The sequence below is a fragment of the Sinohyriopsis cumingii genome, chromosome 11 (genome assembly GCF_028554795.1).
Source record: "Sinohyriopsis cumingii isolate HCF-2022 chromosome 11, ASM2855479v2, whole genome shotgun sequence".
NCBI lineage: Eukaryota > Metazoa > Mollusca > Bivalvia > Unionida > Unionidae > Sinohyriopsis > Sinohyriopsis cumingii.
In genome coordinates this window covers 34,324,574-34,338,023 of record NC_142971.1, presented here as the reverse complement: position 1 = coordinate 34,338,023, position 13,450 = coordinate 34,324,574, and the positions used below count along the sequence as shown (strand labels likewise).

At 34.5% G+C, this 13,450-nt stretch overlaps 1 protein-coding gene across 2 annotated transcripts in view; it reads left to right on the top strand.

The window, feature by feature from the left end:
- Positions 1-13,450, top strand: part of LOC149787897 (centrosomal protein of 95 kDa-like) — a 64,190-nt gene that overhangs the window by 360 nt on the left and 50,380 nt on the right. For both annotated transcript variants that reach the window (XM_089974140.1, XM_089974139.1), the window contains exons 2-4: positions 5,844-5,919; positions 7,566-7,694; positions 13,139-13,363. In XM_089974140.1, the coding sequence (XP_089830266.1) occupies positions 5,880-5,919; positions 7,566-7,694; positions 13,139-13,363 (394 nt within the window). In that variant the 5' untranslated portion in view covers positions 5,844-5,879. The remainder of the gene's footprint in view (positions 1-5,843; positions 5,920-7,565; positions 7,695-13,138; positions 13,364-13,450) is intronic.

Here is a 13,450-nt window from a genome sequence, read left to right as displayed (position 1 = left end):
AATATTGATACAGCCTAACATGCAGGATTTATAAGTTTTATGTTGGGTTTTTTTTTGTTGCTGTTTGTTTCTTCTTTTTTTTTTTTGGATTTAGTATTACAGTGTTTAGCATCGAATAGGAATACGTCACTTATAACTTTTCACTTAAATGCAGTCCGTAACATCGTCAAATGTTCAACTCTGTCCAGATCACATAACATTGGTATTTAGCCACAGTAAACAAGCACAAGCACTACAAATATGAAATAAACAGCATCTGTGGAAAACCGAGTATCCTATAATTATAAAAACTTGGAATGTAGGCAATCAATCTAAACAGTCGTATTCTGCTGAAATTCAGATACATTCACTAGTGATTAATCGACCAACATAGCACCATGTTCAATAACTGTTTATTAAACAAATGATACAAATTTCCAGAATCTCATCCAGTGGTACTTTTAAAATCTACAGTTGACCATTGTAGACATGTGCATCCTGTGTATAAAAACAGTCCAATGGTGAAATAAAATGGGTGCATAGAAACACCGAAATGCCGGAATGCAGTAGAGTAGAAACACCGGAACGCACATCAGTTATATCGTATATATCATATCGTATATTGGTGATGTATATATAATTCATATTTGTGACATTTAACAGTAGTTATATAATAAATTAATATGTAATTTCTTTTCTGCAAGTGATGCAACATTAAACTAAAAAGAAGCTGGAAACTGCACATTTTGGCGGCAGTTCTTATAGTAACAAAATTTAATATTAACAGCGTGTAATGCAATTTATACATGAGTTTAATGCTTCAGCTCTTAATAATAAAAACATATTAATATTGATTTAATATTAATTTTTTAAGTTAATTATTATGTTGTGGTTATTACTTATTAATTTTTCTTAATATCTTAAGTTCCGAGATGTGTGAGAATTGTGCAACCCAGCATGCGAAACAGCTGTATAGTTTGAGTGTAACTATCATGAATTATGCGTACAAATGGTCTAAATGCAAAGAAACATGCGAGATTGGCATGTCAATTCATTTCCATCTTATGTTGACCATTTTTAAACCCCTTCTGCTATTTCAAGAAGAGTATGGGATAGTGGTAGAAATGGGTTTAATACACAAAGACAAGATATGGATCACATTTCAAAATGTATTTGTTACATATAACACACAAATGTTTCAGAATTAATATACAAAAAAGGCTTGCCCACTCAGAAATAAAATAATATTAAATGTAGCAACAACATGAATAAACACATACCAAATTATATCAATTAAATTGATAAGACTTTGGCCTCAGCATACAGCCTCACTAAAATATACAAAGTAATTAACTAATTAACACGTTGCCATGCTATATATTCCAAAGGACAATTTACTAGTTTATACCTGTTTATATACAAAGCATCACATAATAATGGTTTAGACACCAATTATTTATGTTGAAACCATATGGCAAAGTGTTTGTCATACAAGTACGTATTCAAAGGTATTTATTTTCAATATCTTCTTCTTTAGATGACATGTGAATACGTTTCACTACTGACTGTAATTTGAAAGAAACATAAATTATCCATGTAAAAGTTAATCAAATTATCAGAAAACGGAAAATAAGAATAGTTCATGAATTTAAAGTAAAAGTGTAAATGATGGTGGATAAAACATTGTGAATGAATAGAACAAGTGGCACAAGTATCATATTATATGAAGTTTACCGATAATCGATTTGGGTAGTTCAGTCGGTTCAGCCAATGTGGGCATGTGAGAAAGCCTGCCAGTAGCTTTTCGTGGGTCGGTGGTTCTTTCCGGGGTTTTCCGGGTTCTTCCTCCACCATTAATACTGGCCGCCATGTATAGCCTATCGTGCTGAAAAATGGCATTAAACCCCACAACAACAACAACAACAACAAAGTTCAGTCAGGGGTGTCTCAGTAATCATTACAAAAGCTTAAAATCGTTTGACACATCAAGCTTTATTGGGGCACAATGCATGGGAAAGCACTGTGATTATAGATATTTGTATTCGCGTCTCAATTGGGATTATCAGAGTGTTGTGACGTATTAAATACTAATTGTACAGAAAACATGTAAAGAAAGTTTGAAATGCACAATGTGATCGCTGATTATTTCCTGATACCAGCAACGCAATCTCTATAATCTGCAAAGGTCTGACGTTTGTTATCAGTGGTTCACTGGAATCTTGGTGTTAATCTTCATTGACCAGTGCTTGTTTTTGGCAGCTTAATGTTTTAGCAGTATATGCAAATAATGCCATTGACAAAGAAGTGAATACACATGGGTATTGAAGAAAAGCTGTCATAATAGGAAAACTCTGTGTACTTTTTTTTTCTGAATATTATTATCGTTGAACAATCGATATGGAAAATGTAACTACTATGGATCTCGTGCTAAATAATTTTGTTGTGATGTAAATTACAAAATAAATACGGAAATGATTTGACATGCCATTTTTTCATCTATCTTTATATTTAGATCATTAAAATAATTGTCCATGCATAAATCATGATACACTTCCACTGTACGGCTATTTAAATTGCTGATTTTCATGAAGTTCATTCATCCCGACATTAATAATAAATCATACTATGTATTTATTAGTAAGAGATTAAGCATTATAATTATGTAACAATTGTATAAGACACTATTAATAGTAAATGTTCAAAATTTCACAATTTCCAGCTATGGTATATACGATATTGCGTTCCGGTGTTTCTACTCTACTGCGTTCTGGCGTTTCGGTGCGTTCCGGTGTTTCTATGCACCGAAATAAATCAGTAAAAAGGAAATTGCAAGATATCACTCTTAGTATTTGAAATATTTGAAATAATTCTATAGTTAGCATTGTAATATTTGGCATTACCAGCAATGATCATCATATTGGCACCAAAATTGATTACAGTGCATAACTTCTTTTTATAACTTTAAACGTTTCTCTTTAAATGGGAAATAGACACAAAAGTCAGCATTTACTTTGATTATTGATGATTGGATTCAAATGAAAGGGGGATGGGGTAGATGGTTTGAAATCAATGCACAGTGAAGTGAGCTTCAATTTTTGGGCTGTTTAGGTGAACTGTCAGACACCAAGTTGAGTATTTCGATCGAATCAGCCCCCAAGTATGTGCCATAGTATGTTAAATTATTTAAATGTTCATCTAATCTTAATAAATTTGTTTGAATTAGTTCTGCAAAATAAAAGAAAAAGTATCAATTTGACCTTGTCACTTTACAAATTTCCATGACCTGTAGCCTCAATTTGAAAATGGTAGAGAAGCCCCTGTAAAATCAGTTGTCTTTTGACATGGGATAGGCTGTTCCTGACTTGGGGGGTGGGATGGGGGGCTCATATTTAAATGAAAACCTGCCATATCTTGTGTATGCTATTGGTACTACAGCTATATAATGCTGTCTGAAAGTTTAGTTAACAGGTTTCAAAGTAAATACCTTTTTTCTTGCATTGTATTATATTGTTTATTTATTTTGCATTCACTCCTGATAGGCATATAGTTATGTGAAGTTGAAAGATTTGCTTTTCTTAAGAGAGAGTCATATGATTGTAATAATAATAAAAATTATAATAATAATAAACAGCCTTATGAACTATTAAAATCAAAAACCTTAATTATTGCCCTGTATTATAGTTTTCTTTTTTTTAAGAATTTCAGGGATGGTCCTGGCTTTTAAAAAGCTGTCACCAAAAAAATCGCCAACCTCAATATTTTGATGCCAATTTTCAAAAAGTGTCGCCAGAACAAGTAGTGTACATTTTTCCAAGTGTTCATTTAGTCTATTAATGTAACAGGCAATGAAAATTACAAAAGATGGGTTAGTTAATACTTTAATTACAACAAGCATTAACAAAATGTTACAAATAGTTACATGAAGATCCGTCACGATTTTAGGGCTGCCCACTTAGTGAATGCAGTTTCAAAGTCTAATTTTTCACATCTGTACATGCTGATTCTCATTAAATTCTCGAGAGATGAGATGCTGAGTTTATTTCTGATGTCAGCTTTTATGAGGTTCATCTTACTGAATCCACGTTCACAGTCTACAGTGCTGACAGGTGACACAAGTAGTCTCTCAGCAGCCCCCCCCCCCCCCCCCTTTATGGCTAGCTTCACAAAGCTTGTAGTGAATTGCTTCCTAAATCCCAAGAATGATCACTGAATGCTGTATAAATTTTCTCGACAAGCAAAATAGGATCTCCATTCCCACGAATGAAACTTACACGAGTCAACACCTGGCAATATTGGACCATATATATAAGCATAAATTCACACCCAATTTAAGGATTCTTTCACTCCTGTATTTGGGGAAATAAATAATTATTATTAATTATGCAAAACTGTTTGGGTTTTTTTGCTGTTTCTTGTTGCGGAGTTTAAGTCTCTGCAGCAGTAACACGGCTTGATGGCAAAAGGAAAAGATCAATGAGTAAAATGCTGCACTGGCGACAGATATAATTGTGATTGAAATTTTTTCCATTTGCTTTGTATTTATACACAGTAGTCAGTACTTCAGAGGTTATCAGTTTTCTATGAAGGTTCAGCAAAACTACTGTATTGGTATATGTAAAAAGAAAACAGAAGGATTAGCCATTCAGTTAATTGTATCTGTTCTATTCGCGTTGGCCAGTTGTAGGTATAGTTCGATAGCATGATTGACTGTATCACAGCATACAGTACTCAGCCCAGAAGTCAGTATAAGCAGATTATGATGTAACAATGCACTGTAAAGATGGGGTTGTCAATACGAACAAAGGATCATTTGTGTAACAACAGATTGATTCCAATGCATTGCTTAGTCAATTTTGTGGCTTCCTTTCGTTCTCCCTTTTAATTTATCCAGTCCAAATCCGTGATTGTATGTACAAATTAAATAACCAAAAAGTCTGTCACCAAAAAAATCGCCAGATGGGATATTTTTGTCGCCAATAAGGAAAAAAAATCGCAATTTGCGACATTGGCGAAGCCCAGGACGATCCCTGAATTTGGTTTGCAGTATACAACAAAAGAAAGGACAGTAATGAAAGTTTAACTTAACAAAGCACTTGTAAATTATGAGCTTATTATTTAAATTGCAGTTGAGATGTTGTAAGACATTTAACTATCTTGCTGCTTAGACACATGTGGTTATTTAGATTTATTTTGAGTTGATATCTGTCCCAGGAAGTTTCACACAGCACTAACAGGGTATCCCAAGGTCTTTTGGTGTGGTTTGAGATAAGGAGAACCAAATTGAGGGATGGGCAGGCACATGAATATATGACTAAATAGACAAGATCAATCACAAATATATTGGACTCATAACTACACAAGTGTATATATAAAACATTAAAAGTCAATGATAAAACACTGAGATTGCCAAACCAGCAATGCTTGTTATCGAGAACTCTTGTATATATTTAATCTTTAATAAAGATTCAGACTTGCTCTTCAAAATATTTTCTTTTATTTCCTACATTTTAAGAAAGTTATTCTATGATGACAGCTGGTAACCAGCACAGCTTGCGGTTGCAAAAAGGTAACAAATTTGAATGCAAGTCTGATCCAGCAATCAGTTGATGTTAATTTGATACCAGTTCGTAGGTTGCTAAGAAGATATGCTCATTAATACACATGTTTGTATGTCCTTGTACTTTCTTGATGTTATTTACCATGTTAATAGTTTAGTGCATTTTTAGTTCTTTCTCTTTCGTGTCTTTCTGTTTTCAACTTTTATTTGTATGCTTTGTGTTTTTTTTCTCATAAACCTAACTAATGAGCCAGTATTAAGTATGCAAGGATTTAAAATGTATGCATTAAGCTTCATTGTTTTTCAGATTAACACTGGCATTTTCACAATATAGAGAAACATAATGGATCCCAAGGGAATCAGTTTCCTTGATGAAGATGAAGGTAAGCTCCATCTCTCCAGTTATAGCAGTATGTTGAAACTGAAATTTTGCTTATCTCAAATAAATCTGTTTGATCTCTTCCAGTCAGATTTGTTTAAAAAGACTTTTTATTTTCTAAATTGAGAAGTTTGGAAGATAAATCTTCAGTCTATTTGTTTCATGCTACAAATATTATTTGCAGAACAAAGGAGGCCAGATGTGCACGTCTTAATTTTATGCCACCAAGACAGAGATGCATTGAATGCTGAAATGTGACAAATCAATCCATAGTTTCATAATTATGGAGTTTGCACTGGTTGCTTTAAGTATGCTGTTTTAGTTGCTTGTTGTTGTTGTAGGGTTTAACGCCATTTTTCAGCACATGATAGACTGTACACGGCAGCCAGTATTAATGGTGGAGGAAGAACCCGTGAAAAACCAGGGAAGAACCACCGACCCATGAGAAACTACTGGCAATCCTTCTCACGTACCCATATTGGCTGAATCTGTGACTTGAACCCACACAGACAGAGGTGAGATGGCAGTGATCCGTTACGGAGAGCGCTTTAGACCGCTTGGTCACTTGGGGCCCCATAGTTGCTGGTAACAGCTGGGATAGTGTTGTTTAATTGAAGCAAATTTTGGCTGTTATTGAGACAGGAAATGCTTTCACTGTACACGATTAATATCTAGACTGCATTCTTACTAAATTGTGTCATTTCCTGTACTGGTACCAACCATCAACACAGTTTCTTTTATTGAGGATGTATTAATGTTAATGATTAAAAAGTCATTAACTTTATCCTAGATAGGAGTCACACATGATAATTGCAGTTTTGCAGGATAACTTTCTTGGAACCTTGTTAAGCGAAATAGGCTTACAATGAATTTCATATAATGTATTCAGTGTACAGTCCATACAATTACATTGTGCTTAAGAAATTATTATTTGGATTAATTGTATGATGTTAAAGTCCATCTTATCAGGGCTCACTAAGATGTCACAGATATGGGTCTGTACAGTTTGTAAGGAGAAATCGGTAGAACCAATACCATGGACTCTGATTTGCAGGCACATTATGTTATGGCAGGTCAGGATCTTGATTGTTTGCAATCTGATTCAACTCATAAGCAAAAATATATGTTACATATTATGCATGTAACATGACAGGTTGTCCGTATAGAAGAAACTGCCCGTAGAAGGGATGACCAACCAAATATCATAATAGCCATTTGCTGTGAGTGAATTGGTACAGTGGCCAGGGCCAGCATTAGGTTGCAGCCAATCACCTCTTTTCCACGTACTGCTAAACTGAGGAACACTGTATGGAAATTCCTCCAAAGTGCTTGTTTGTAAATTATTGAAGTATAGGACACAGATTTTAGTAATACCTTAAATAAATCTGGCAAAATCATGCATTAGTATATGCAAGAATGTATTAATTATCTGAGTTGGCTCATAATTGCCTTGATGGTAAAAGTTGAATTTTTTGGACACTCAGGGGACAGCAAATGAACTGTATGCATTTAAATTTCCAATTATCTAATTCATTATGTGTTCCCCTTTTACTTTGGATAATGAGATAATAGTGATTTTATAAATGCATGTAATGTACAAAAGCATGTTTGAATATGTAACTACTACTAGATTGCTGTTTTTTGTTACAGAACTGGTTCATCAGGTGAACAAGCTGTTGGAACAGCTGAATTCCATAGAAAGAGTAAAGACAGTTGATGATATTGGAGCCACCATATTTGTCATCTTTTTTGAAGGATTATGTGGAGAACAGCTTCAAGGTGAATAGTTTGCAATTCACCAAGTCAAAGTCCAGCAGAATTGATTTTTGTAATGGACACATTTCATTTGTAACCACTCCAAACATATTATTTATATAATCACCTTTCAAAAAAGGCAGGGATTATGCTATACTACTTGTCAGGATTTGTGATTGGGTGTTAGTGGTTGCATGATGGATGCATGAATAATGTTGTGCAATTACTAAAGCAGGGTCTCAAATATGTGGATCGCCAAGCTGTATCCTGTGACCCACAAAATGGTTGGCATCACAAGGTGTCAAGAGAGACAACAAAGGTGGTGCAGCCCTTGGGCCATTGAAAATGCCCTCATCCGGCCCTCAGGGTGGTTTGAGTTTGAGACCCCTCTGATGACCCGGAAGGTTGAAGCCAGGAGAATTAGTAAACTTGGATAAGATTTCAGTTAAAATCATGATGATTTGTTTTTCGTTTTCCCAAAACTTTTATGTAAAAAGGACACATCATTCATGAAATAAATGTCACCATATTGAATATATGACTAGGTAGTATTTTTTATATGCTTTTGAAAAATATTCACCAAATTAACAGTTTAGTACTCATCTCAGATAAAAAGAATAATTACTACAATAGTATTAAATAATATCTCTAATTTGGTGTGACCGCTCTGGTGGCCTAAATGGTTAGAGTGTCCACCTCAGATGCAGGAGGTCGCAGATTTGAACCCCAGCCGAATCATAAAAAAATGGTACTAACAGCTGCCTCGCTAGGCATTCAGCATTATGAGGTTAGTGTTAGGAATGGTTGGCCTGGTGTCAGGATAATGTGACTGGGTGGGACATTGTGCTGCATGTCTGTGGCATGATACCTCAGTGCTAGACATCACTATAAACTGCCACACTGCAGACATGGTAGTGATATGACTGAAAAATTGTTAAAGCTACATTGAAAATCGAAATAACTCACACACACTATAATATTTCCTATATGCTTTTCAACTCTATCTTTGGACACCAAAAATTATTCACCTAATTAACATTCTAGTGCCATATCATTTTTGGACAATGTTTTAACAATATTTTTTTCTAAACTTTTGTTATCTGATGTAGTCTGAGGAAACATGGTGGCTTGTTTCAAGCAAAAGTCAGTAATCATGAGGGGCCTGTATCATTGCATATTAGGAATAAATATTGTTGTACTGTTTATTGCCATTTTTCAGCACATGATAGGCTGTACAAGGCGGCCAGTATTAATAGTACAGGAAAACCTTGGTGAGAACCACCGACCCATGGGAAGCTACTGGCAAGCTTTCTCACATACCCACATTTACCTAATCCAAGACTCGAACCCACACAGACATAGGTGAGATGGAGAGTACTTTAGACCACTCAGCCATTCGGGCCCCCCATCCCACAGGAATAAATATAATTGTAGCATATCATATAAGTATATCGTAATTAACCTAAATATCTGGTCCCTCCAATTATCATGACATCTTGTTTTCAGGATTGGTTATTTCATTAATTTAATATTTTGGCACCAAGTAAAAAATTTTAATGTTGAAAATAAATTTATGAAAGCTAAGTTTGAACATATATGTAGGAATTTTTACTCATACTGTTGAATAAGCAACTGTCACTTTGATTATCCTCATTATCTTGTACATTAACTGAACATCCTGTCAATCAGAAGCAGTAGAAAGAGATGACATGCCGAACAAACTCGTGATTACTAATTATAATATATCCAAAATGTGATGTAGACAATTCATTTTCTTTGTGAAGTGTATTAATTTGTGTTATAAAGTTTTAAACATATACAGAATATCATTTTCATTCTTTCTTTTCCAATAAGTTAAACTGATGGAAACATTTTATGTGATAAAATGGTTAACATCTCCCATACAGGAGTTTGAAAGGTTACCTCACTTTTATTCAGTGGCAGATTTCTCCTTGACAACCTCATTTTGGATGTATTTGCTTTGTTCTTTCTACATTGAGTCTCATTACAAATAATGGTGTTCCATAATTAAATTTCTGAACCAGTCTAAGTGATTTGGCTTACTTACATATTTAGGGCAATTGGAGTTGTAGTGTTGAAATTGCTTCAAGCATTTATGAAGGAAAATATAGATTTACTTTAGTTTTCAGATGTAAGATAAAACAAATGGATGAATGTTTTTTTGTATATTCTTTTGTTAAAGACAATTTTTACATTATGAAACAATATTGATATTTGAACTGGTTTCAGTTAGCAATTTGCATACAGTATGATAATTTGGGTCTGGTTTGTAAATAAATTGAGACTTGTTGGGCTTAAATCAATTAATTTTGTTAATACTTGATTTAACAGATTGAGCAACATATTTTCCAAGACTGATAAGCTTTCACAGATTTTACAGAATTAAAATATGTTGATTATATTATTTATAGCCATTTCACACTTTTCACCTGGTTGGGTGTCCAAATGAAATATTAGGGTGTGGCAAAGGGAGAACCTCTGATGAAAATTTGATGGGACTCACTTTTGCGAGAAGAAAAGTTGATTAATGCTTGGATCTTGTAACTAAGGGTGAAAGCAGTTCAGAATGTCTGTACCAGACTGCGGTAGTAATTTTAAGTTGGGTTCTTCGTTTTTCATCATAATATTAATGGATACTGGGGCGCTAGTCCAAATAGTTGATGGAGGATGAGGAGGAAGGAGGTAATTTGTCAGAAAACTTCTTCGATGGAGGCTTGGAAGGCTGAATCTTCCTGTGACAAAGTATAATCCAGAACTGATGCAGGCACTTGAGGACAAGCATCATTGTATTTGTGATATCCTGTGAGACTTACCTGGTGAAGAGTGTCGCTCTTTAACTCATAGAGCGCCCTGAATTTGATACTGTGACAAGCATTCACTGATGGAATCTCTTCTTGTGGCAGAGGGTTGAGAAATTTGGAAAGTGAGGAACTAAGATTGGCATCATAACTAGTGTCTTGAGGATATGGTGTAAATGGGTGTTAATACTTGATTTCTAGTGCTTTGTGACTGAAGAGTCATTTGTAGACTTATGACGGTTTTGTCCTTAGCTGTTCATTTCTACGCTTTGCCTATGGTGTAATCTGTAAGACAAATAGAGCAGAACATATCAACCTATGTAGCCCTACAGCTGTCTTTTGTAACCCAATGATGGTGCAGAGCTATACCTTAAATTGTTTTACTTGGAACTTGATTGCAAATGGTCTAATAAAGCAATGAAGCATACATTTATAACATTATTGACAATAGTACCTGCAGTAAGGTAGAACTTATAAACCTGGGGATCCTACACCTGTCTTTTGAACATATAGTGGGTGCAGAGCTATACCATATGATGTTTTACATGGAAATTAGTGTTAAAAGATGATCCTGTAAAGCAGTGAAGCATCTAGGTATAGTATAATTGATAATGCCAGCTGTTGGAAGGTAAATTTATAAGTCTATGTGGTCCTATACCTGTCTTAGTTTTTAACACAGGTTGGGTGCAGAGCAATACCATATGATGCTTTTCCAGGACATTAGTCATAGCAAATGATTTTAATTACAGTGTAACATGAAGGAAGGGTAAAAGACAGCCTGTGTGGGTAAAATAATTGAAGCCTGGTGCCCAGACCCTAAGAATACCTTGGTATAGAAAACTCACCTGTATGTACCCAGCAGTATAGTGGAATTATACATGAATAAAGAATTTCCTATAGGCATAGGGACCTGCTTGCATACAAGAAATACGTGTAGCCCAAACTTATTGTGAAGTCACATAGGTTACCCATACAAGTAACTACATGCTATTTGAATGTGAAAAGATGACAGAGTGTTTAAAGACAGAACTTTGTTGGTATTAGAAAGAGTGAAAAGTTGGAAATGTAGATGGAATATACTTTCCTTAGAATTGAAAATCTCTTCTAACTTGTAGTGGTACTTCAAAAGCTAAATCTGACTTTTTGCAAGGTCTCTCATGGTGAGAGCATACTTCTTAGCTTGAGTGGGAGTAGTATTTGGGATATTTATGGGATTAGCTCTCAATCCATATACCAAACAGAGATAACTTTGGCTGACTGCCACCTAGTTGGGCAGATAACTTTTAGCTTATTTTAGTTAAAAGTGTTATCTGTAGGAGCAGTATTTGTGAAGTAGTAGTAGTTTTCCTATGTATTATGATTGGGTAAGTATTCTTGAAGAAACATTTTGCAGAGAAAAAATTTCTTAATTATTATAAAGTTGCAGGATAAATAAAATACAAATTGGTCTCAACAAATACAATGTTTATTTGTCCTCATGGTAAAAAATGTTATCACAGCTTGGGCAAATCTTGGTGTCTTAACATTTTTTAAAACGTGACCATATAGACTTTGTACATGAATAAACTAACCTTATATTCTATTGTCAAACCTATTAATTGCAGCCATCCAGTGCAATGATCCAGTAGTATATTTTTATTTATTGGAAATATGTTGATGATGTTAAACACTTGTAAATTTCTTACCTCAAAATATGATTTCACAGGCCGTATATTATTATGCAACAATACATAAAAATAACCCTATTTTATCCTATGTATTTCTGCATGATTCTGTTATAAAATAATTAAGATAGTATTTCTCTTAAAACATACTTAGTATTTCTCTTAAAAACATACTTATAATTTTATGGAAGATAATTAAATTGCAAAGAGGACTTTGTAATAAATTGATAGTGTTTGTACTGTTGGTCATTTTGATCTTGACCATAATATGTGGGTTTTGCAAGCTCATCCTGTTATACTGATTCTCTCATACCCATGATATTTAACAGTATGAACACTAATGGGGGCCCTGAGTGGCCGAGTGGTCTAAAGCACTCTCCGTTACGGATCACTGCCATCTCACCTCTGTCTGCGTAGGTTCGAGTCTTGGATTCAGCCAATGTGGGTATGTGAGAAAGCTTTCCAGTAGCTTCTCATGGGTCGATGGTTCTTTCCGGGGTTTTCCCGGGTTCTTCCTCCACCATTAATACTGGCCGCCATGTATAGCCTATCGTGTGCTGAAAAATGGCATTAAACCCTACAACAACAAAAACAACAACAACAAACACTAATCTATTAATGTAGAACAGCATCCATTGAAAAAACAAGGGTCCAACTTTAATTACCCATTTTGTATTAAGGCTTATTTTTAAGCAAGCTGAGTGCATCTAGTGAGAGAAAGCGAATTTGATGTACAAAACTAATATTGTTATGTAACCCATTGCATGGGCTTCAATAGATGCTTATACTGCAGACAGCATAAATTGTGCAATTTTTTCAATGATAATATTTGTGCAGATTATCCAGATTACATTTTGAGACAAACATACAGAAGAATGACTTTAACAGTTTTAGTTTTTCCATAATCATCATTGCAGAAAATTTCATTTCTCAATCAAAATTATTATTTTTTTTAACTTCAGTTTTTCTTAATTATTTCTGTTAGGAAAGATCAAGAGCCCTATTACCAAAGAGGATGAGATTCACAACTGTCAGTTGGTGATTGATTCGCTAGCCAATGATGTGCTACACACGCCCCTTGATCACATCAATGGGAAGGATATAGTAGAGGGCTGCCGAGACTCCAAACTGAACCTGGTGGAGATAATATCTGGACTGCTGGAATACATTCTAAACAAGATTGACAGCGATATTGCCTCAGATGATGAAGGTTAGACAGAAATCTGTTCATAATTATTTTTATCAGGTATATTTCTGAATTAAACACAATTGTGGTCATGAAATAGAAATTAATTCG